Source organism: Acomys russatus, chromosome 19 (assembly GCF_903995435.1).
Source record: "Acomys russatus chromosome 19, mAcoRus1.1, whole genome shotgun sequence".
Taxonomy (NCBI): domain Eukaryota; kingdom Metazoa; phylum Chordata; class Mammalia; order Rodentia; family Muridae; genus Acomys; species Acomys russatus.
This window is the reverse complement of record NC_067155.1, coordinates 11,831,345-11,857,084: the sequence shown is the minus strand read 5'-3', so window position 1 is coordinate 11,857,084 and position 25,740 is coordinate 11,831,345. Positions and strand designations below refer to the sequence as shown.

Here is a 25,740-nt window from a genome sequence, read left to right as displayed (position 1 = left end):
CCTCTGAGCCATCTCTCCAGCCCCTGATCCAGTTGTATGGACTTTAGTTTATATTTTTTTTGGTGTGGAGTGTAATTCATTACTGTATAATCCCTTTAGTTCTCAGATTATCCTAGACCTTACTCATGGGAGCTCCTTCCAAGATGACACCATAAAAGATGACACCATAGTCCTTGTGAAATGTTTGTTGACATTTGTTTGGTTTTTGTTTGTTGGGTTGGTTGGTTGGTTTGGTTTGGTTTGGACACTTTTTTGGTTTTTTGAGACTGGCTTTCTCTGTTTTAGTCCTGGCTATCCTAGACTCACTCTGTAGACCAGGCTGGCCTCTAACTCACAGTGACCTGCCTCTGCCTCCTGAGTGCTGAGATTAAAGGGGTGCGCCACCACACTTGACTGACACTTGTTTTTTATAACTCTGTTTTGTTTGGGGTATTGAAGCCTCTACCTCCCTTCCACCACACCAACCCCTTAGCCCTGGGTATGAGAAAGAAGGATCCTGTCTCAAAACAAAAAGACGTCTGTGGCCCATCTTGTATTCACCCAGCCTTAGAGTTAGCCACATCTGATTACTCCCTTGTCATCTTAGCATTTTACCCTCCCCTTATTTATATCCTCCTGTCTAGCTCTGGACTATATCTGTTTGAAAACACATTGATATTAGCCTTTTCATTATTGTCATTATCAATGTGTATGGTGCGTGTGCATCCCTCCTCCTATATAGGCACAGCATATGTGTGGGAGTTAGAAGGCAGCTTCGGGAAATTGCTTCTTTCCTTTCTCTGTGGGACCCAGGAATTGAACTTGCATTGTCAGTCTTACACAGCCTGACACAACTTTGATGGTCAGCCTTTATGACTCAATATAAGGCTTGGCACATTATGGTTACTCAGTATTTGTTGGGTTGAAAATACTTCTATTGCAATTCAGTAGTTAAAATCGTTTGGATGCTGATGGTTTTTCTTTTCCCCCCTTCATCTAGGCAGACATGTTGACTATTTGGCGATGAGTACTAAGAACTGATACCGCACTGGTTTAGAACACTATGGGACCTGACTCTCGTGCTGCTGGGGCAGCCGCTCTCCACGGGCTCTGCTGAGAAGCCCTCTCACTCTACTGCACAGGCTCTGCTGAGAAGCCCTCTCACTCTACTGCAAGTCGCCAGTCTGATCTCGGAAGTGGCTGATCGTGGCAGGATGTTTCCAAGATGATGATGGCAAGAAAGCAAGATGTCCGCATCCCCACCTACAACATCAGCGTGGTGGGCTTGTCCGGGACCGAGAAGGAGAAAGGCCAGTGTGGCATCGGGAAGTCTTGTCTGTGTAACCGCTTTGTGCGCCCGAGTGCTGATGAGTTCCACCTGGACCACACTTCTGTCCTCAGCACCAGTGACTTTGGCGGGCGGGTGGTCAACAATGACCACTTCCTGTACTGGGGAGAAGTTAGCCGCTCCCTGGAGGACTGTGTAGAATGTAAGATGCACGTTGTGGAGCAGACTGAGTTTATCGACGATCAGACTTTTCAACCTCATCGAAGCACGGCACTGCAGCCCTACATCAAGAGAGCTGCAGCCACCAAGCTCGCATCAGCTGAAAAACTCATGTATTTTTGCACTGACCAGCTGGGGCTGGAGCAGGACTTTGAGCAAAAACAGATGCCAGATGGAAAGCTGCTGGTTGACGGTTTCCTTCTGGGCATCGATGTTAGCAGGGGCATGAACAGGAACTTCGATGACCAGCTCAAGTTTGTCTCTAATCTCTACAATCAGCTTGCAAAAACAAAAAAGCCCATAGTGGTAGTCCTGACTAAGTGTGATGAGGGCGTTGAGCGGTACATTAGAGACGCACATACTTTTGCCTTAAGCAAAAAGAACCTCCAGGTTGTAGAGACCTCAGCAAGGTCCAATGTGAATGTGGACTTGGCTTTCAGCACCTTAGTGCAACTCATTGATAAGAGTCGAGGGAAGACAAAAATCATCCCTTACTTTGAAGCTCTCAAGCAACAGAGTCAGCAGATAGCTACGGCGAAGGACAAGTACGAGTGGTTGGTGAGCCGAATTGTGAAAAATCACAACGAGAACTGGCTGAGTGTCAGCCGGAAGATGCAGGCCTCCCCAGAGTACCAGGACTATGTCTACCTGGAAGGGACACAGAAGGCCAAGAAGCTCTTCCTGCAGCACACCCACCGCCTCAAGCATGAGCACATCGAGCGCCGGAGAAAGCTGTACCTGGCAGCCCTGCCGTTGGCTTTTGAAGCCCTCATACCTAACCTAGATGAAGTGGACCACCTGAGCTGCATTAAAGCCAAAAAGCTGTTAGAGACCAAGCCAGAGTTCTTAAAGTGGTTCGTTGTGCTTGAAGAGACACCGTGGGATGCCACCAGCCACATCGACAACATGGAAAATGAGCGGATCCCCTTTGACTTGATGGATACCGTCCCTGCGGAGCAGCTGTATGAGACCCACTTGGAGAAGCTGAGGAACGAGAGGAAGAGAGCTGAGATGCGGAGGGCATTCAAGGAAAACCTGGAGACCTCTCCTTTCATAACTCCCGGGAAGCCTTGGGAAGAGGCTCGTAGTTTTATTATGAACGAGGACTTCTACCAGTGGCTGGAGGAATCTGTGTACATGGACATCTATGGCAAGCACCAAAAGCAGATTATAGACCGAGCAAAGGAGGAGTTCCAAGAGTTGCTTTTGGAGTATTCCGAGTTGTTTTATGAGCTGGAGCTGGATGCCAAGCCCAGCAAGGAAAAGATGGGCGTCATCCAGGACGTTCTGGGGGAAGAGCAGCGGTTTAAAGCGCTGCAGAAGCTCCAAGCAGAGCGCGATGCTCTCATTCTGAAGCACATTCATTTCGTGTACCACCCCACGAAGGACACGTGCCCGAGCTGCCCAGCCTGCGTAGACGCTAAGATCGAACACTTGATCAGTTCTCGCTTTATCCGACCATCTGATAGGAATCAGAAGAACTCTCTGTCTGACCCCAATATTGATAGGATCAATTTGGTTATCTTAGGCAAAGATGGCCTTGCCCGAGAATTGGCCAATGAAATTCGAGCTCTTTGTACAAACGATGACAAGTATGTCATAGATGGTAAAATGTATGAGCTTTCTCTGAGGCCAATAGAGGGGAACGTCAGGCTTCCTGTGAACTCTTTCCAGACACCAACCTTCCAACCCCATGGCTGCCTCTGCCTGTACAATTCAAAGGAGTCGTTGTCCTATGTGGTGGAGAGTATAGAGAAGAGCAGAGAGTCCACGCTGGGCCGCCGGGATAACCACTTGGTCCACCTCCCCTTGACCTTAATTTTAGTTAACAAGAGAGGGGACACGAGTGGAGAGACCCTGCACAGCTTGATACAACAAGGCCAGCAGATTGCAAGCAAGCTTCAGTGTGTCTTTCTCGATCCTGCTTCTGCTGGCATTGGTTATGGGCGCAACATTAACGAGAAGCAGATCAGTCAGGTTCTAAAGGGACTCCTGGACTCTAAGCGCAACTTAAACCTGGTCAGCTCCACTGCTAGTATCAAAGACTTGGCTGACGTAGACCTACGAATTGTCATGTGTCTGATGTGTGGCGATCCCTTTAGTGCAGATGACATACTCTCTCCTGTCTTGCAGTCCCAAACTTGTAAATCTTCCCACTGTGGGAGCAGCAGCTCTGTTTTACTTGAACTTCCAATCGGCCTACACAAGAAGCGCATTGAGCTGTCGGTTCTTTCGTACCATTCCTCGTTCAGCATCCGAAAGAGCCGCTTGGTTCATGGGTACATTGTTTTTTATTCGGCCAAGCGTAAGGCCTCCTTGGCAATGTTGCGTGCCTTTCTCTGTGAAGTGCAGGACCTTATCCCCATCCAGCTTGTCGCACTCACGGATGGCGCTGTAGATGTCCTGGACAATGACGTAAGTCGGGAGCAGCTGACAGAGGGGGAGGAAATTGCACAAGAAATTGATGGGAGGTTCACAAGCATCCCTTGTAGCCAGCCCCAGCATAAACTTGAGATCTTTCACCCCTTTTTTAAAGACGTGGTGGAGAAAAAGAACATCATTGAGGCCACACACATGTACGATAACGTTGCTGAGGCCTGCAGCACCACTGAAGAGGTGTTCAACTCCCCCAGGGCCGGCTCCCCACTCTGCAACTCAAACTTGCAGGACTCAGAAGAAGATGTGGAGCCTCCATCGTACCACCTGTTTCGCGAAGATGCAACATTACCCTCCCTGTCCAAAGACCATTCCAAGTTCTCCATGGAACTGGAGGGAAATGACGGGCTGTCTTTTATAATGAGCAATTTTGAGAGTAAACTGAACAACAAAGTACCTCCACCAGTCAAACCAAAGCCTCCTGTCCATTTTGATATCACTAAAGATCTGTCCTACCTAGACCAAGGCCACCGGGAGGGACAGAGGAAGTCTGTGTCTTCTAGCCCCTGGCTGCCTCAGGATGGGTTTGATCCTTCTGACTACGCAGAACCCATGGACGCTGTGGTCAAGCCGAGGAATGAGGAAGAAAACATCTACTCGGTGCCCCACGACAGCACCCAGGGCAAGATCATCACTATTCGGAACATCAACAAGGCCCAGTCCAATGGCAGCGGCAACGGCTCTGACAGTGAAATGGACACGAGTTCTCTAGAGCGAGGCCGCAAGGCATCCGCTGTGAGCAAGCCTGTGCTCTACAGGACGAGATGCACCCGGCTGGGCCGGTTTGCTAGCTACCGCACCAGCTTCAGTGTGGGGAGTGATGACGAGCTGGGGCCCATCCGGAAGAAAGAGGAGGACCAGGCATCCCAGGGCTATAAAGGGGACAATGCTGTCATCCCGTACGAGACAGACGAGGACCCCAGGAGGAGGAATATCCTTCGAAGTCTAAGGAGGAACACCAAGGTAAGACCCGGCTGACTCAGGATGAGCTACTCATCTTGGTAAGACTGGATTGATGATGACAACTGGTGAAGGACAGCTTGGTTTTTTAAAAAATGCGCGTGAGCTCATAAGCATGACAGTCCATTCATCCTTAGTCAGCCTGTGCGTCAGGTACCTGCTGCTGGCAGTCTTGTGTAGGTGGTGCTTTGTGTGAGTACCCAGGATTGCCTTTGCCTGGAACACTAATTACCCAAATGAGCGTGTGCTGTAGAGCCCTTCAGTGTCCTGACACTCTTTCCTCCCTTAAAGCTTGCAGATTTGCACCCTTTGTCCTCGGCATCCATCATCTGTGTGCCTCCCAGATGATCCTCCTTCCCCTGCTGATCACAGAGGGTGCTGCGTTTTACACTAGTGAGGAGCTGATGGTTCTCGAATGTGCTGAAATAACCAAAAAAAAAAAAAAAAAAAAAAGAAAAAAAAAAAAAAGAAAGAAAAATTTTTAAAAAAAGAAAGAAAGAAAAATTGAGGATAGCGCTTATCTGTATTTGTTACATGAGATTTCCCATGTCCCTTACTTCACCCTTCTGCAGCCATTGCTTCCATCAGTGAATCTAAACTTCGGGGACCACAGGTGTGGGAGGGAAGAAGTTACTAGCAGTGTCTTACATGTCAGGCTTGTTCCTAGGGCGGCAGCAGATGAAGGGTCTTCCTGCTGAAGGCCGCAGCGTGGTGTTTGAGCTGGAGACCGTGCCCTGCCCTCTTAGGCTTATGCTTTGAGACGGAGAACGCTCCACCCAAGTCTGCCTGCTGTTTGTGTAGGGGACTGCTGCTCAGAGATGGCCTTTTTGTGCCACAGACAGCACTAAATCCCCCTGCTCCCTGCCGTGGAGTGACATAGAAAGCATCTGGAGTGTAACCTGGAGTCCTACGAGGTGTCAGAGAGGCCATGGTGGTAGCCCTGGCCCTGGAGGAGCATGCCGCGTTGTGCTCCTGGACGCGCAGAGTTCCTCAGTCACTGTGTTCTTCCCATGTAGTTTCCCCACTTGTTTGTCTAGGTGGAGTCCATGCTGCCTTTAGATTTTGTTTTTCAGGACTTGGAGGGAAGACCCAGTGACAGTTCTTAGAAAGCTAACCAACCTCTCGTGTTTCCCCAGGCTCCCCTGTTTAATGATACCGAATCTGAGCATTTTAAATGGTAAAAACCATTGCTGGAACAGCTTATATGAATGCTGACAGTCTTCTGATTTGTGGGGGTGTTTGGCACACCTGGGAATTAGGAAGGTGACATAATAGCACATTGAATTATATGTCTTTTTCTGACTTCTGGCAAATATTTTTAGTAATGCAAACGATGCTTTGAAAACATGTTCCCAGACTGGGGATACCTCAATCAGTAGAGGATGTGTCAAGCCTTTGAGAAGCACTGGGTTCCAGTTCTGCCACCAGATAAAACCAAGTGCAGTGATGCACATCTATATTTCCCACACTCCAGCAGTAGAGACAGGAAGATCCTACCAAATCTAAAGCCAGCCTGGAACTTTTCTCAAAAAAAATGAAAATAGGTGGTTTTTTAAAAAAATTGTCAAACAAGCCATGATTTCTAGCTTGCACACTATGGCAAAGGCTTTACTCAGGAGAAACAGCTAGCCTGTGCATCTTGAGCTGTGTTCCTGGTGGGGACCAGACATGTCCCCAGCTGCTAGATCAGCATCCAACTTGTCTTGAGCTATGAGGACCACACCTCTCCAAATCAGACAGAAATGATTCCGCTGGCCCAAGAACCATGGTGTGCCAGCAGTCCTCTTAGGAGTATCCTTGGGGAAGAGTGGGTAGAAGCTGGCATTGTGTTTCCCTGGCTTGGAGAGCAGTGCTTTGTCATCCCTGCCGAGAGGAGAGGAGAGGAGAAAGCCTCCTGTTAGGACTGCCGCTGGGAACGCAGACCCACACTTGTTTTACTGGAAGAACAAGATACCATCAGGGCAGAGAGTGCAAGCCGCCCTCCGTGGGGGGTTAGCTTTTGATTTTTATTGGCATGACAAAGCAGTACAACATTTATTTGAAGTGAGGGGGAAAACACTCTGGATTTCACTGGTCATAGAATGCAACTCCTGCAGGCCGGACTTCTAGGGAAGTGCCCCCCCTTCTGGCCCAAGCTGTAGCACCCAGATAGGGCAGCCAGATCTACACAGTTGCTATGAACAGGTCACCTCTCTGCCCAGGGAAGGCCCGTGAACAGAGCTCAGGCTAGGATAACTCAGGCAGAGTGGGGGTCGCTATTAGCTGCTGAGGCTCTGGGAATGGAGTCTGAGGGTCAGATCCCACTCCCTGCTTTCTCATTTGGACCTTGAGCACGTGATGGTCCTCAGAGGGCCAGAAGTTTAGGCTGTTGTCACCATGAAACTAGACCTGGAAGAGGGCTGAGCCTGGAGCATGGCATAAGGTGGCATGCCCCAGTGGCAGGTAGAACATGGCACTGTACCCAGGGAGGAGTCTGCTGTGGTCCCCCAACCACGCCACTTCCTCTCTGGTGCAGGCTTAGCTCACAGTGATTGAGCTGCTTGTTCTCTGCTCACCCTGGCAACCAGCGTAATGAAGAGAGGCTCTGCTCTGGGTACCAATGTGATGGGGAGAAAGGAAAAAAAAAAAAAACTGCTCAGTACTCTTGCTAATTTGCTAGATTAGTACCTTACTATAGAACTATAGTCAGAGAGAGGGACGCTTTCATCTCCTCTAATGAAAGTGCAGACTGTAAAGCCAGTGCTCCCTCTTGGGTCCTTTTCCCAACGGATCCATTCAGCAGCCCACCCTCAGTGGGAGCCTTCCGCACTCAGCTGAATGAAATTGAAACTCCAAGATTGCACTTGGGCTGCTCTGAATAGAGCTTTGTCTAAAGCTGCTGCTGCTCACGTCTCTGTCCCTCAAGGCTGTGCCTTTGCAAAGACGAGATCGGGACCAGCAGCTCTTATTTTAAAGCCAAAAAGCAGGCCGTAGTGCCTTGCTCCACAATTGTGCCTTTGGGGCTCATTCAGTTTACCGAAATTTGGTGTGTTTGACCATCATTTAAAGACTAGACATGATTAGCTATTTACCCTCCTGTCAGAAATGTTCTTACTCTTGTGTTTAATAAAAAGACAAAACTGTGATAAAGAAAATCTTTGACTTGCTGTAGCTGCCACATGACAAGACAACCTATTGAAAAGTGAACTGTTTGAATCACGCATTGTTTGGTCTATAAGGCACCAAGTAACCAGTTTGACAGTTTGTGTCGCCCCAGTGAATTGGCTTATTTCATTGGATTCAGTGAATTGGCTGGTTGTTGTGGCTTTGTGTGGACACAGCTCTCGTTTTGTGAGGCCTAGAACGGAGTTAAAGTTTCTAGTGTGAATGAAAACCAGCTGGGGAGTCAGGCTGCCCACACCCCTGGGAGGGATGTTGGATTTGACAGACAAGTGGAATGTGATAAGAGCTCTTTGTAACTTACTCAGAAAAACTCAGTGTGTGCTTCTGCACTTAGCTCTGCTGAGTGAGCTGTAGGACCAGACACCTGGTTTGCTGTGGCCCAGCACTGGAGAGGGTTAAGCAGAAGGGTCAGGAGCTCAGGCTCATCTTTGGTACAGAGTGAGTTTGAAGGCAACGCAGGCTACCAAAAACTGCCCTTTTAAAAAAAAAAATGACTTTTCTGACTTCTAAAAGAAAGGTTTGTTGGGGCTGGAGAGATGGCTTAGTAGTTAGACATGCAGGCAAAATGCATGTACATAAAAATAAATATTTAAAATTTTTAATTTTTAAAAAAGATTAGTCTTCTAAAGAAAGTACATCGGCTTCTATGTGCAAGCACCTGTGCCCTGTAGGAAGGCAGTACTCAGTTCAGTGCCAGGGCATCAGCGGGTGCTCGTTTCCTGCTGTGTATGTGGTGTCCAGATGTGCTAGATAGTGGTCCTCAGTGATAGCTTCTGAACATAAACGTGTATGTACCTTGTGTTACCAGACGGAGCTATTGAACACTGAGGGGTTCTTGAACCAGCCCCCCCCCCCCGAACTTAATTTAAAGCTAACATGCAAAAGGCACCAGGCAGGCAAGCAATTAAAGACGGAGGGTTGATGGGGATACAGTGTGGAGTTAAGAGTGGAAAGGGGAGACTAGTCTCTTTTCACATGGGTACAGTCTGTAGTGTGGCTGCCACAGAAACAGAAAAGTAATACCAAGTAACGGAAAGCATACTGGCAGGTGGTTTCACTTGTGTGGGTTTCCCCCCCCCCCATTATTTTTCACATGAGACTATTTTGGAGCACATTGTGGGAATATGAGGCATGGGAACAGGTGTGGTCTCAGTGGGGTAGGACTGCAAGGCTTGCTTACTTCTTCACAGCTGGCTGGATCAGGAAACAGAGCCCATTCATACCCTAGGGGTGAGGTGGTGATGTCTGCCTTTGATCCCAGCATTTGGGAGGTAAGGGTAGAACCGTCAGTTCAAAGCCAACCTCAGCTCCATAGTGACTTGGAGGCCAGTCTGGCTACATGAGACCCACCACCAGTGTGCAGTAGAGTGGTGAGTTTTTGAGGCCAGTCTTTTACACCATTCCCATTTACAAGAAAGATGCTAGTATTCACTGCTCATGTGTACTTGTTAAGACTAGTGATCCGTTTGAGTGTTTCCATTCAAGCAGGGACTAGGTTAGTAAGTCCATTTCTTCACGCTGCTCCTCCTAAGAACATGCTGCTGTGGTTTCAGCCTTCAGAGCTAGCTGAGTAGGGCCAGCATAGGCATGGAGGGACTGAATTAGCCATTGAGACTTTAAGACATTGTTTTAAACTCATGCCCATGGATTTCGGGTTTGTTGTATTATGTTTTGTGAGGCAGTCTGTATGTAGCTCAGGTTGGCCAAGTGCAGTCCTCCTGCCTGAGACACCTGAGGGCTAGGACCATGTGTACCGTCAGGCCTGTGCTTCTTAGTTTATAGTAAACTTAGAGAACTTCTGTAGTGCGTTTTTGCTGATAAAAATAGACAATCTTTTAACTCTCCGCTTTAGCTTGCATATACCTGTTCCTTAAATAAAATACATAGACTGAATCTTCTTTTCAAAGGACAAAGAATTGCTGTGGTGCTTCCCTAAGCCAGCTTCCCCCGCCACCTGGTCATACCAAAAGACCTCTGCAGGGCCCAGGGGAGATCAGTTGCAGTCGGGAAAATCGCCCCCCACCCCCACCCCAGGCCAGGCCCCCAGCTCTGGAGAGCCAGAGTCAGTGTGCGTGGGAGTCCAGGCCATCTCTGGACCCAGCTGCCACTCCCACCTTCCCACAGCTGCAGTGTCCACGAATTGAGTCTCAAGATTCTCGGCTTGCCAGACTCCTTCACTCTGCCGTCCTCCCTTTCTCCGCTCAGGAGGGCTAGATGGTGGGGAGGCCAGGGCTGTGTTCTTCCTGTTTTGCCCTGAGTTAAAGTGCTCTAAGCTGATGAGTGCCCGGAGCATGGATAGCTTAATTGGAAGGGCCCCTTTGACGCCCTCTTGGGAACACGAGAGACTAATTGTTCACTAGAAAATCATAGTGTTGGTGATGAGTTCAAGAAGGGGTGAAGGAGCCCGAGTGGTGCTCTTTGCTTTGCTTTTCAAGCCGAGCTTTTACTATATTGTCCAAGCTGGCTATTCAGACTTGGGCAACCCTCCTGCCTCTGTCTCCCAAGCGCTGGGATTGCAGGTGTGAGCTGGTACACACAGCTTTAACTTTGTTTTTAAGGAAACCAAGCGGTCTGAAACGGTGGATCCGTTATTCATTCTATGAGCATATTTCTAAAAGGATAGGAGGAGGTGACTTAAGCTGGGCCCCCCTCACCTGGGGCATTGACATATATACCCCTGGAGGAAGCAGCATGGGCTTTGGCTGCAGTTGCTCATAGCCTTTGTAGGGTCTCTGATCTGTGCTGTGAAAGGGGCTGATGACACCTTTGCCTTGCAAGATGGCTGCAGGGTCTCAACACCTTGCTTCCTTCCTAGGGAACTGCTTGCCCTTGCATTGTTTGGCCCACTTGAGGCACAGATGTGTGGGTCACTCTAGGGCGTGGCCTCGCCTAGCTTTTTCCAGCGTGGCCTGCTAATTGAGTGCCCCCAAAAGAAGATGGATGTTGAGAGCACCTGCTGTGAGAGTGCTCCCTGTGATTCCCTGAAGAGGGACATGAGACCTCTGGCAAGCCGCTGGGGAGAATGGCAATTGCAACTAAAATGTACGCAGTAACCCTTCAGATGCCGGAAGTGTTGGTAATCTCTGGAGCCAGCCCAGCTCTTCTTGGCATGGCAGCCCACAGACTGACTGACTGCCCAATGAGGAAGGCTTAGAATACTTGTGAAGAATTCTTTGTAGTTTTGTGATGCTTTGGAGAACCTTCAGTTAACTAAAGAATGGGTTTGACACTCTGTAATCCAGGGTTTAAATCTTAAGAGAGTGCACAAGGGGTGGTGGGGTGGAATTCTTGTCACTTGACGAAGGGGGCCTGTCTTGATTGCCACATTCATAATTGAAGGGTCCAGCTAGATTTTGGAATCTTTGAGGTAAAAGAGACAAGAAGCAGTCTGATCTCTCTCTTATCCTGCTCTCATCTCTGCAGCACAACTATACAAAATAAGCTTGCTCCTGAGAAATGGTAGGGGCCCCACAACTGTTTGAATGGAACTGCTTTAGGGCTCCCACCCACCCCACCCCCCAGTTTGAAATTGCCTGATAGAAGCTGGGCATAGTGGCCCATGCCTAGAATCTCAGTACTGAGAAGGCAGAGGCAAGAGGATTCAGGACCTTAAGGCCAGCCTGAACTCCCAAACAGTAGTGTTAGTAGTATTAGTGGTGGTGCTGGTGGTGGTAGTAGTAGTAGTAATGGCATCTGGGGCTGGAAACATAGCTCAGAGGTCAAGAACACTTAATGCTGTAACCAGAAGATCAGAGTCCATATCCCAGCACTCACATCAGATGACTCACAGATAACCCACTGTAACTCTGCCTCCAAGGGACCTGACAGCACTACCACCCCTCTTGGACATCAGTGAGCATGCATGCACGCACACTGATGGGTTGGCTAATTTTTTATCAACTTGACACAAGCTAGAGTCATGTCACCATCATATTAGCCTACATACAGAGCATTTTCTTGACTGATGACTGATATAGAAGGTCCCAGCGCACTGTGATTAGCACCATCCCTGGACAGTTAGTCCTGAGGTACATAACGAAGTAAACTAGAATAAGGTACAGTGGTGCCCACCTTTAGTCCCAGCATTCTGGAAGCAGATGCAGGGGGAGCTGTGAGTTTGAGACCAGCCTGCTCTACATGGCCAGTCCAGTCAGAGCTACACAGTGAGACCCTGTCTCAAAAACCAAAATAGGAGAAAGACAGGCAGGCAGGCAGGCAGGCAGGCAGGCAGGAAGATCATTCCCCAATGGTCCCTGCTTCGGTTCTTGTACCCAGGTTCTTGCCTTGAGTTCTTGCCCTGACTCCCTTGAATGGTGGAGTGTAATAGAGAGTTGTAAACCAAGGAAAAGTCCTATCCTCCTCAGGTTACCTGTGGTCTATCACAGCAATAAAAAGCAAGCTGACACATACACACAAATAAAATCTTCAAAAAAAAAAAAGAAAAAAGAAAAAATCCAAGTGAATTTTGGTAAACCAATGTACATTACTTTTAGAAGTTCTCCAAATAGTTGATGCGCTTTTAGTCCTTTCCCAGCATCCATTTCTTCATTCTGCCTATCCCAAGAACTCCCAAGAAGCTTATGTAAACTGTAGTGCTAGAAGCACAAGTTCCGCAACCTCACAGACCCACCTGGGGGGGACCTCCAGGCTTCCTCTCTACCTTTCTTTCTTCCCTCCTTCCCTCCCTCCCTCCCTTTTCCTCTTCTTCCCTCCCTCCCTCTCTCCGTCCTTCCCTCCCTCATTCTTTCTCTTGCTCCTCCTCCTCCATTATTTTCTGTGTAGGCCCAGACATGTCTTGTGCCTATAGAGATCAGAGGACAACTTTCAGGAATACAGCTTGTTCTTCCACCATGTGGGTCCTGGGAATAGAAAAGGGTCCACAGCCTTTAATAACAGGGGCCTTTATTTGCCGAACCAGCTCAGTGGCCCCAGGTTGTTAGTGTGCATGCTTTTTGTGGGGTATCCTGGGTGCATGGAAAGCAGTAGCGCGCTATCCTAGGATCACGAGAAGGGGCTGGGATGGGAGTTTAGTAGTGGAGTGCTTGCTATTGTGAGGTTCTCTGCCCTAGGCTCAGGCAGGGGGAAGGAAGGAAGGAAACTTGGAATGTGATGCATAGAAAGTACTTGGGTGGCCGGGCACGGTGGCGCAAGCCTATAATCCCAGCACTCAGAGAGGCAAAGGCCAGGAGGATCGCTGTGAGTTTGAGGCCAGCCTGGTCACAAAGCAAGTCCAAGACAGCCAGGGCTACACAGAGAGACCCTGTCTTGAAAAACCAAAAAAAGAAAAAGAAAGAAAACTTGGGTAAAACAAATCTGTAGCCAGTAACTTGGTAGCATGCACCTGAGCGTTGTTCTCAGGACTGTTGTGTCAGTGTGACTAGATGCTAGAACTAGGGCTACAAGGCATCTGGTGCTGATTGGGAGAACTGAGTTCCACTCTTTGCCTTAGCAGTGTTTTCTTTGGAAGTCGCTTCCGTTTTCCAGAGGAGTAATGCTGTCTGCATTTTGCCAGAGAAATTTGTCAGGACTGGTGGAAGTGCTGTTTAATACAGCCAGCCGGTCATCACTGGTGGTTCACACTCCAGAACTGACCTTTTAAAAGGCAGGGATGGTCAAAAGGAGAGCAACAGTGTACATCAGCTGAAGACTCCCCCCAAAACACTCTGTGCTATTGGGGGGGGGGCAGCTAGACATGGTAGAATACTTGACCCAAGCCACATCAGTCATATTGAAAGCCTTGAAATCTCTTTGTTTTGTGAAATAGGGTCTTACGTAACCCAGCCCGGCCTCACACTCGCTATCTAGTCAAGGATGGCCTTGAACTTCTGATCCTCTTTCTCCACCTCCAAGTGCTATAAGTAAAGGCATGCACCACCACACCCAGTTTTAGTATTGTTGGGCATCAAACCCAGAGTGTTCTGTGTGCTAGGCAGCAGGCTGTCAACTGAGCAGCAAGTTAAATTCTTTGGGGACTGTGGGGACGAGTTTCAGTGTGGTTTTTTGGCTGGCCTTAAGCTCAGAGATCTGCCTGCCATCCTGCCTTCTGGGACCACCAGGCTTTATTTACTTGTTTGTTTTTTTAGATAGGTTTTCTCCAGCCCTGGCTGTCCTAGACTCTATAGACTAGAGTGGCCTCAAATTCACAGAGATCTACCTGCTTCCGTCGCCCTGCTGGGATTAAAGGTGTGGGCGACCACTCCACCTCTTTGACAATCTCATACATACATGTACAGGGTAACTTGATGATACCTATCTTTTCCAACCCATCCCCCATACCACCCACTTAGCCTTCATCTCTCTCTCTCTCTCTCTCTTTTAATAATACACCGAGTACAGTGATGTTAGCTACATGCACATGGTCAGCACACCAGTGTCCACATCCCGGAAGGAAACTGGCTCCCTCTCCAAGACAAATGTTATATGTCAATAGCTCCTGAGCTAGATGAAGCCTCCTGAGTCCCTCCTTCATCCATGCTGGAGTTTCCACCAGGCTTACTGTACCAGCACGCCTCCTGTGGAGCAGGCCTCAGCGACAGTCAGGAAACAGTTGGTTACCCCACAGCAGTCACACCACTGAGCACACGGCTGGCACATAGTGCCCGGCAGCGGAGCTTACATTCATTATGTCGAGCTTTACACACGGATAGGTTAGCAGGCAGCATCACACAGACACTGCTGGGCAATAAAGAAAGATTACAAGTCACCAGTTTGCTTCTCCCTAAAGTCATTGCCTTCAGAGTATGGCTTGTGTCTGGCAGGGCCAAGCCACGTGGGACCCATGGACCTCCACATTGTATTACTTAGCAGGCTGAGAGTTGGGCTCTCTTTGCCTTTTGATTTATTTCCAATTAGCAGCCCAGTATACTTTTAAATTTGTCTCTACCCTCTCTAATACCAACACATACTCCCACCCCTCTTAAATTGCATAGGAAACTCTTAAAGAATCTCAGACTAATAGGAAGTAACATGTCCCCTTATAAGGAGTACTAAAATTTAAGGGGGGGCCACAGTTTGAATGATTTTGAGGCATTCTGTCTCAGTTATAGGGTTAGACAGTCTAGGTTTTGGTGATCAAGCATTTTTACTAATTGAGTCATTTAGGTCTGTGAGACTTCTTTTTCTTAGAAAGGTAAAAGGGTTTGAGGTCTTAAAGGATGTATGTTCTGGAACTTGTTTGGTAACAATAAAATCTCAGTGGCTATCACTGCCCCATCTGTCTGGTTGGTGGGCTGGTTGGTTTGATACGTGGCCTCACTATGTAGCCCAGGCTGGCCTGGAACTGGTAACATTCCTGGGTCAGCTTCCTATTGACTGAAGTTGTAGGCATGGGTCATGTTATTTTCTGGTTAGTAGGCTTTACTATTTCCTAATGTGGAAAACACCAAGAATTAACCACAGGCCAATAGATCACTATACTTCTTTTCTGGAAAAAAGAATGTATTGGTTTTTGCACCCATGTTTGATCTTTCCAAGGCATCAGCCATCTCTGAGTCTTTGCCGTCTATCACCATGTTGACTGTTTGGAAAACTTCCTGTTTACTCTAGCGTGTCCCCAGTGGAGGATGTGGATGCCGTTATGTGGTTAACTTTATTAAGTAAACTTGGCCTGGTTCTTATAAACATCTCTGTTCCAATAATGCACTGTCACACTAAAGGTGTGGCCATGCGACAGCTTTCCAGTATCTTGTGTGATATTTGGAGGCCAGAAAATGCCATTAGTGAGATGAGCACATTTGGGTCTGTTCATCTGCTTGACATCTTTTCAGCACTTTGTGCCAACTGCCAGTTCCTCTCTGCAGCCCTTGCCGATACACACGATACTCATTTTGCTTTTGTGTTTCTTTTCTTTCCTGGACAGAAACCAAAGCCCAAACCCCGGCCATCCATCACAAAGGCAACCTGGGAGAGTACCTATTTTGGGGTGCCCTTAACAACCGTGGTGACTCCAGAGAAGCCAATCCCCATTTTTATTGAAAGATGCATTGAGTACATTGAAGCCACAGGTAAGCATCCGTCACAGTGGATAGTGCCCCCCACTCCCTGCAGGGAGCTTCTGGGAGAGCTGGGATTTGTGAGCTTTCTGGAAATGAGAGCTGCTAACAGAGAAGGAGCTGGGTGGCCTGACAGCTGCGGCCTCAGTCAGGACCCTGCATGTGGCCTTGGCTAGACATAAAAGTATGTGAGAGCAGCTTTGCTTTAGCGCGTGGCTAGCTGCTTGGTAGTCGCCTGGCTATTTGTGTCCCCCTTGTAGGTCTGTAAATTACTTGAGAGTAGGGACAGGGCTTTATATGGGACACATTACATTTAATAATAGGAACAAGTATTTGAGACTGTTGTCATTCTGGCATTCTGATGAGGCATCTGAGACTCTCAGGGTCTCTGCTCTGAGGTCAGAAAACAGTCACAATGCTTGGATGTCTTGTGATCGGGTAGGTGGGTTTAAAAAAAATATGTATACAGGAGAATATGAGACACATCAAAGGGAACTTGCCTTCAAGGTTTTCTGTTTTTGAGATAACACAATTTTACTTGTGGATTGCTTCCTTTTATTGACTTGGGCTCAGGCGTAGTCTCTGTGTCTTCCAGTTTCACACCATTGTTTCTCTCTACTTTCTCCTGGCTGCTCTCAGGGACCTTCGAGGAGGCCCTGGAGCATGCACCTGTCACTGAATTCCCAAGCATTATTGGTTGAGCTTAAGAATGTAAGCTTGGAATTGAACTTCGGACCTCTGGAAGAGCAGTCAGTGCTCTTAACCTCTGAGCCACCTCTCCAGCCCCACAACCATCTATAATGTGACTTGACACCCTTTTCTGGCAGGTGTACTTGTAGACAGAGCACTGTATGCATTATAATAAATAAATAAATATTTTTTTAAAAAAAGAAAGAAAGAAAAGAATGTAAGCTTGGAAGCCAGGCATGGTGGTGCACACCTTAAATCTTGGGAAGCAGTAGCAGGCAGATCTCTTGAGTTCCAGGCTAACCATAGCTACACAGAGAGACCCTGTGTCAGAAGAAGGGGCATAATAGCTAGTACAGGTCTTCTGGAGTCCTGACAGAGCTCTCAACACATAGCCCTGCTTGGAGCAGAATCACTGCTCAGTCATCTGTCCATCACTGGCTCAATAACCACTTGTAAGTGGCCTGCCTCGTGGAGGGGCCGTAGTATGAGAGGCGCAGGTGATGGTGACTGCCCATAGGCATGCTCTAAGAGTCCTGAATCTTGACAGGCTGCTGTGGCTCTGTGTGGTTCATCTCATTCTCTGCCCATAGAGGCACTGGCATTGCCTCTGCTAGTGTGCCCAAGAAGCGACTGATGATGGCCAGCATTGATGACGGCTACACATCAGCCGGGGCTACACTGCCACCCTGGCAGTTATGCCCAGGCCACCTGTGTTCAGCAGGCCTCCTTATCAGGCGCTCACTAATCATCTTGTGGAAGCCCACTCCACAGAGTCTGTTCAGAGGGCCCTGCCAGGCTCCACTGTGAATCAGGGCTTTATGCAAGAAAAACAAAGTAAGCCTGGGGGCTGGAGAGATGGCTCAGTGGTTAAGAGCACTGACTGCTGTTCCAGAGGACCGGGTTTCAATTCCCAACAACCATAAGGCAGCTCACAACTGTCTGTAACTCCAAGATCCGACATCCTCACACAGATATACATGTAGGCTAAACACCAATGCACATAAAATTTAAATAAATAAGACCAAAAAACAAACAAAGAAACAAACAAACAAACAAGCGAGTCATGAACTCTGGTCTGCAGGTCAAGCTGGCCTCTTTGGTCTGCCTTCTCTTTGCTGGGATCACAGCTGTGTGTGTCACACGCCCATGTCTTCCCCCACCCCACCCCTTCCTCTTAGTTTGCCAATTTGAAGGTAGTAAAAGCTATTGAACAGTTGAAAGAACATTCATAGTACACTGCCATTGCCACCTGTGAATATAAGAATATTCACCAGGGGACTGGCAGTATATTCAGTTGATAAAAAAAGCCTTTGGTAGCAAACCTACAACCCATGGTGTAAGGTAAGAGCCCCCTCAGAAGTCCTTGACCTGCGCGCGCTCACACACACACACACACACACACACACACACACGAATAAATGTTGAAAGAAAACAGTGCTGGGGCACATCTCATTGCTCAGGCATAAGTTGTGGGTTTCACCTCCAGGCCCTGAAAGAAGAATATCATTCCCCCTGATAGTGTTAATAGTGTCATTTCACGAGCAGTCCATTTTGAGTTTGCTCAGCTGACTTTAAACTGTTAGGATGCAAACACTTGCACACTACACTTGACTACTGGAACTGTCCTCTCTCCGCCCACCCCTACACCACCATCCCTACTGCCAACATGACCTCTCTAGACAGTTGCCTTCCAGAATAGCCCTTTGGTGTAGAGTGCTGTCTGGACCTCTCTGCAGGCCATGTAAGCACTACCCACAGCCTCCTCAGAGCATGGTCTGGGATAAGTCCCCAGTGTGCTGTGGACATGGGACCACTGCATCCCCCTCAGGCAGGGCACATCTGTGATGGGAACCCTGAGAGCCCTGTAGGTTGGTGTTATTTCCCTCAGGAGAGAGGGCGCTGTCACTGGTGTCTCATCTCTCCTGCTCTTCACTCACAGGAGGAATAACCATATAACTGCACAGTTTGATATGGGTGTCCAAGCAAGCCTGAGCAGACCAACATCAAAATCATTTGAACCCCAGTTTCTGCATCTGTCCCCTTCATTTTTGGACCTTTGATTCATGTCTTTGGCAGATAAAACAAGCACTGCACCTTGCATTGCAGAGGGAGGGCTTGAAAGCTCAGACCGCAGCCTCGGGGCCCATGGTGGGACCCCCACCCCCAGCATAAACAGTGCAAGTGGCAGGAGCACATTCAGCAGAGTGGGACTTCACTGTCCACAACACTTACGCCATCCTTGCACCTTTAGAAACTGTGGGGTTTGAGGTTTTGTTGTGGTGGTTGGTTGGGGTTTTTTGGGGGGCGCGGTTTATGGCGCCCAGGCTCGGTGACGGTGAACTTGTGAGTTCTTCATCCTTCTGCTCCACCTCCCATGGCTTTCTTCCTTCCTTTGTTTTTTTCGAGACAGGGTTTCTCTGTGTAGCCTTGGCTGTCCTAGACTCATTTTTGTAGACCAGGCTGGCCTCGAACTCACGGGGATCCTCCTGCTTCTGCCTCCTGAGTGCTGGGATTAAAGGCGTGCACCACCACCGCCCAGCCTGGCTTTCTTTCTCATGTGAAAACTGCCCTTCTCAATGTTGTGTTTATAACCTGGCTTCTGTTGAAGCTCTCCCTGAGTACATTGTCTCCTTAGGTGAACATTGGGACATCATGGGAGCAGACTGATTCTGGTTTGATCTTGTCTTTTTTCATGACCAGTTTCTTTACCTTTGTCTCGTGTTGCCTGAAACTGTTGTGCTGAGGCGGTGGCCAGTGGTTAGAAGAGCTCCCGGATTGATTTGCAGATGCTGTTAGGCAGCTGTGGGGTCAGCCTCTGTGCTTGCTGTGCTAATAGGGTGTTAGATTTTCCATCCTCTCAGCTCCAGTTACATGGAGGGGCTGAAAGAGAGCATGTTACTACCACAGCTGCTCTGGGACCTCCATGAGAGTCGCTGGGCGTGGGGAGGCTGTCCTCCTGTCATATGCCCTCCCTGGCCTTTGGTTTTCATTTACACGGAAAATTGGTTGAGGCCATAGAGTCACTGCTCCCTCGTGGAGCAGTGTGACTCCTAAGTGCTGGAGAATAGTGGCCAAGTTAATTGAGCTCCCTGCTTCATGGCAGGAAGTAGGAGTGTTCAGCTGTACACAGTTTATGTGTCTAGAAGTAGGGTGAGGGGTCACTTTACAGCCTCTCTGTTCTGAGAGTACCTGCTCAGAAGAAGACTTGATTTGGAATTGCCCTGGGTCTCCAGCCGGATTGAGTCAGGCTTTCCGGTGGTTCAGGAAATGTTCGTGCTGTAGAGTCACAGGACCTATGAGGGCCTTGTTCCTCAGTGTGTCCCGGATACTCAGCGCCTGGCACCCACTGGACATAGGGGTTCTTCCCCGACTGTGACACAGCCTCACCTGTAGCCACTTAGGTAAACCCTGCTCTTGGCGCACAATAACATGTAAGACCAACTTTGCTGTGAGTTCTAACCTTGTTCTCTGAGAGGGGATGGGGTAGAGTGATACCCAGCGGTTTCCCATCTGCTAGGCCTTTCTTTTTTTTTTTTTAATATTTTATTTAATTTTAATCTATGTGCATTAATGTGAAAGTGTCAGTCTTGGAGCCACAGACAGTTGTGAGCTGCCGTGTGGGTGCTGAGAATTTAACCCCGGTCTCTTGGAAGAGCAGGCAGTGCTCTTAACCACTGAGCCATCTCTCCAGCCCCATGCTAGGCCTTTCTTAATTGGTTTGCTTTCTGAGGGGTCCCCAGTCTTCAGCCCTATGGGAAGCGTGGCGGGCAGAAGTGGTTTTGTGGGCAGAAGGGACCTGTCTGCTGTCCTAAATCATAATACTCAGGTGTTTCTGTGTGCATGGCTGGTAGGCCTCAAATCTGAGGTTACATTTTTTAAAACTTTACTTTTATATATGTGGGTGTTTTATTTGGGTGTGTGTCTACACTGTGTGTGTACAGGATCTGTGGCAGCCAGAAGAGGGGTCTGAACCCAGAACTGAACAGTTGTGAGCCATCAGGTTAGTGCTTGGAATTGAGGGTCCTCTGTCCACTGCACTTAGCCACTGAGCTGTCTCTCCAGCCCACTCTTGGCACATTTTAATTTTAGTTAGTTCCCATGGATTAAAAATGTCCCTGAAGTCAAGGAAGCTTGGTAGATGCCAGATAATGCCAAGATGGCTTGTTGTCATCAGGCCACACTGCCTAATCTGTACATGTTTATGGATGTTGGTGTGAGCTACCATTGTTTAGGACGTGTGTGTGTGTGTGTGTGTGTGTGTGTGTTTCATGATAGGTTTTCTTTCTTCATGATAGCTTTTCTATTGTTTGAAAAACTCAGGGGTGGTGGGAAGCTAGGTGGGCAGGGACATCCTAACCCTCTGTCCTTCTGGGAGGACCTTGCTGCCGTCGCAGAACAGGGTTAGCATCACTGCAGAGAAGATGGCAGTGCATGTGCTCCCGCCCTCTAACCTCAGGAGCCGCGTAAACCACACAAGCCTTGAGGAAGCCTGGCATCCCTAAGAGCTGCCGGAGTTGGGTGCAGTGTTGCACTTGAAGCCCATTTGTTTTTAAAGTTCCTTGTAGGCCAGGTGTGGTGTTGACGTATAAGCACTAAAGGAGGCAGAGGCAGACAGCTCTGGATTTAAGGCCAGCCAAAGCTACATAGTGAAGTCGTGTCTGAAAAAAGTGGGAAGTCCTAGAATGAAGTAATGCCGCTCCGCCTTTATTACAGTGCAGTGTGTGGTCTGTGAAGCCACTGCTGCTGGCCCATCTACCCTTCCGGAACACTGAACTTTGCTAGACAGTGTAACTGGTCAGGCTTGCCTGAGTGGGGAAGTCCCAGGTGCAGGACCACATGCTTGTAGGGAGACAGAAGCTTCCTGAAAACATGAGTAGGCCTAAAAATAATCTGCTGGTGGGGGGTGACAGATTTTGTCCAGCCAATATTTGGCAAATATTAAGCACCTGCTGTATGCTAAGCACTATGTTGAACTTGGCTTGCCCTTATGATGTCCAGGACAGGAGAGAGAGAGAGGGAGAGAGAGGGAATTATATACCCATAACTAATCAGCAGAGAACATGATTGGGTTTTAAAGTGAAAAGGAATAAAATGACTAGCTGGATCAAGTGTTGGCGAGGAGGTGGAGTGGTTAGCACCTTCAGAGAAACCACAGAGGGCCATAGGGAAAGTGGGTGGCTTCACAGAGCTCTTCAACACATTATGAAAAAGTTAAATATATACTCGCCATCCACTTCTAGGTGTTTATTTGCCCAAGAGAAATAAAAGCATTTGTTGACCCAGACTCAGATACCACAGTTGGTAGCGGCTTTGTTGGAAAGAACCCAGATATCCTTCAACAGGTGAAAGAACAAACTGTGGCACATCCACCCATGGAGTACAACATGGAACCTAAAGGCAATAGTAACAGGATAGACTGCCATTCTGCCAAGAGTGACAGAAGCCAGACACAAAACCACAGAAATAACTCCGTAACTCTGGAAGTGAGGACACTCTGGCAGCTGCAGATCAGTGCAGCCTAGGAGCTGGCCCAGGAATGACTTACCACAAAGAACCTGAGGGGGCAACGGTCACTGTCTTAATGGTGGTGATTTTGCTCACACACAAGTTTTATAGTTGGTACTTTTAATGGATACCTCAGTAAACCGTGCTTTAGTGAAGTTGGTCTTAAGGAACTGGAGTTGCTGGCTGAATGGTTCAGAAGTCTTAAATGTTTTATGGACTTAAAGCCTATGGCAGTCAGCTGTGATAGTTCATGCCTCCAGTACTTGGGAGGCTGAAGCAAGAGAAGCTGTTTCAGCAATAAATGATTGTCTACATATGTTTGTGTAGCTATAAATGACTGGTCATGGTGGCACATTTCATTAATCTCAGCACTCTGGAGGCAGAGGCCGCTGGATCTATATTTTGGGGGCCAGCCTGGTCTAACTAGTGAGTTGTCGGCCAGCCAGGACACACAGTTAGACCTTTCCTCCACAAAAAGGAAAAGAAAAAGAGATCACCAAGCACGTTACCTAGTACTTGAGGTGCCTAATGTTGGAGAGGGCTAAGGTATCATGCTAACGGTGATTGGATGTAGCCTGCCCACTAGCAGTGCATCCTAACTTACCTTGCCAAATATCTCATCTGAGTCTTTATCACGAAACAACGACCGGATAAAGCAAGTGTGCTGTATTTACAAGACGACTGACCCAACCTCAACAAAAAAGTCATTGCAAACAAGGGGACCTAATACGATAGCAGTGAAGGCCCTTCCCTGCATTGCCCAGTGTGAAGCCAACCAGCTTCGCCCACGTACCCAGGCCGTCAGCCAGCAGATTCTGAGAACCAAAATCTTATCTGTGGTTTTAAAAGGCCTGGTGATAGCTTACTCTGGGGTAAACACCAAAATAGAGATCTCCCCAGAGCAGCAGGCTGGGTAACACTGGACTGTGTCCACCCTAGACGTCTTAAAACTTGTCACTGAAGCTGTCTGTACGTTAAGAGAAGCGCACCTTTCATGAATACAGATGTGTGCATGATGGAGCACGCCTGTGCTGCTGCAGCCAGTGCAGAGAAGGAGCAGAAGGTGAGCAGTCCCCAGCCGGGCCCTAGTAGTTCTTTCCCTCAGGAAGGGTAAGCGCTGTCCTGGCTTCTGACAGGTGGAATAGCTTTAACAGTGGAACGGCACCAGGTTCTCCTTCTGTACCTGGCTTCCCTCCTTCAGCATGGTATCTGTGGGGCAGTTATGAGCAGTCAGTCCTGCAGTCAGCGCTTCGGCATATACCTAGAAGGAAAGCAGGCTGAATGATTCTATTTAGCATGCTGAACATGGTGGCTCTGTGGTTTCCTGTAGGAGGCACTTGGCCGCACCTGTGCCCTGCAGCTTCTCTTTTGGTGGTTTTGTTTTGTTTTTCAGGCAGGGTTTCTCTATGTAGCCCTGGCTGTCCTGTAGCTGGCCTCAAATTTAGAGATCACCTGCCTCTGCCTCCTGAGTACTGGGACTAAAGGCGTATGCCACCACCGCCCGGCTACAGCTCCTCTCTTTACTGTGGCTTTCTGTGGTTTCTTGTTCAAACTGATTCACAGAATCTTGATGAGGTCAGGATTCTACTTGCCTGGCCATTGTTCTTTGCTTAAATGTTGCCCATGTGTGGAGCAGGCAAGGGTGCTCTCTGTGACACTTGACAATGACACGTAGGTCTCACACCCAGACCGTAGAGCAGAAGGGTCAGCTCTCAGGTGGTGTGGGAGGACAATTTAGGAAACAAGCTCTAGATCATCCAGGGGCCTGCAGTCACACTTCTGTTACTCCCTGTGCTCTTGTGTATGTGGTTCAGTGTTAATGTCTCTACTCAGAGGCAGCCCCCAGCTCCTCAGCACTAGTGAAGCCCTCCATAAACAGACCGGCTCGGAGCTGTGGCCTTCCCCCTGAGCTCATTTGCTTGGGTAAGTGTGTCTAGTGCTTTCTGCACGGCAGGTTTAGGTTTCACTGCTAATTGATGGGAACATCCTCAGGGAACAGTTCTTGCCATTAGATCAGGGGCCTTTGGGAGACAGCCTTGCAGCAAACACTCTCAGAGCCAACTGAGCATGCCTGTGGGGGAGGGCGCAGAGTGCCACTGTCGCTATTAACAGTGGGTCTGCTGCAGAGGCCTTCAGCATACGCCCCTGCTATGCATTTAGCACATTTTGGTGGTGTTTCTTTCTCGCCAGTGCTTCATGAACCTCAAGCCCAGGCTTGGCTTTGCTCCTTACTAGCAAATGTTTAACCTTGCATAGCCTTCACTCTGGGCTATAAAATGGGGCTGGTGAAAGCACTCTGAGTCAGTAGGATGAGTCAGTGTGTTGCAGACCTTGTAGCAATAGCTGGTGGCCATAACTAATAAGCCCATTGTCATTGCCTCTGCGGTGGCTGCTGTGCACACTGTCCAGCATACGGCATCCTAATCTGCCCTCTACACAGAGGTGCCCCTCTCGGGGTCTAGAAAAGGCGACCTCCCCCACAATATGAACTGCTAACGGTCATAGCAGGGTGGGTCAGCATGAACTCTGGAAGCCGTATAATTTGCAATAAAACGTCATATGTTACGCTGTGTATGTAGGCCAAACTGCTTCCTGTCTCTACAGCCCTTGCCCACCTTCTAGGACTGAACCTCAAAAACTTTGTGTATAAAGTGCTTGCTTAGCTCAGACAACCTGAGAACAGTGAGTGGGAAGCTGTTGTAGCCGTGCTGTGAAGTTTCACTTCTAACTTCTTGTTACTCACTCTTAGGGTTGAAATCCCACTACTCTGTTCACAGCACTTCCTACTGTCCAGGTCTGCCATGAAATTAGGAATTGGTCCCCCCCCCCCCCCCCCCCCCCCCCCCCCCCCCCCCCCCCCCCCCCCCCCCCCCCCCCCCCCCAGAGATCTCACACCTGCTTGCTTCAGAGAGTCCGAGAAGTGAGCCTGCGTCAGTCGAGGCTCCGCAAGTAGAGATTGAGCACCCCGTGCTTCAGGATGCTAGACACTCACTGCAGGACAGCACACAAGCCCTCGCCCCTACGGAGCAAATGCCACCGTGGGCAAAAGGAGGGCAGTGCTTATGAGTAAACTGGGAAGGATACTAGTGATGAGTGCTTCAGAGAAAAGAAGTGAAGTGTCCCCAAGAATAGGCAGTCTCTGGATTAAGCATCATGTAGTAAAGCTTGGAGAGCTAGGCTTTTGGGTGGATCGGTTTATCGCAACAGGGGCTTAATGTGTAGCTCTGGTTGACCCTGATACTCACTATGGAGCCCAGGCCGACTCCAAACTCAGGAGCTTCCTGCCTCTGCCTCCTCCTCAAATGCTAGAGGATGTCAGGTGTGTGCTACCACATTGGGCTAAGTTGCTTTTGAGGAGAATAAAAATGATCAGAACTGGAGCCATTCTCTGTCCTGGAGAAGAACCTTCAGACAGAGGTCGTGAGTAGGAAAGGCCATGAGACTGCAATATTGTTGGCAGAGCCCTTGGTGCTCAGGAAGAGCACTGTTGGTTGAGGGCTGTGAGTGGAG

At 48.7% G+C, this 25,740-nt stretch overlaps 1 protein-coding gene across 1 annotated transcript in view; it reads left to right on the top strand.

Annotated features, from left to right (window-relative positions):
• Arhgap35 (Rho GTPase activating protein 35) overlaps positions 1-25,740 on the top strand; it is a 102,597-nt gene that overhangs the window by 44,871 nt on the left and 31,986 nt on the right. The window contains exons 2-4 of the mRNA XM_051162454.1: positions 980-1,086; positions 1,122-4,885; positions 15,903-16,047. Coding sequence (XP_051018411.1) covers positions 1,205-4,885; positions 15,903-16,047 — 3,826 coding nt within the window. The 5' untranslated portion in view covers positions 980-1,086; positions 1,122-1,204. The remainder of the gene's footprint in view (positions 1-979; positions 1,087-1,121; positions 4,886-15,902; positions 16,048-25,740) is intronic.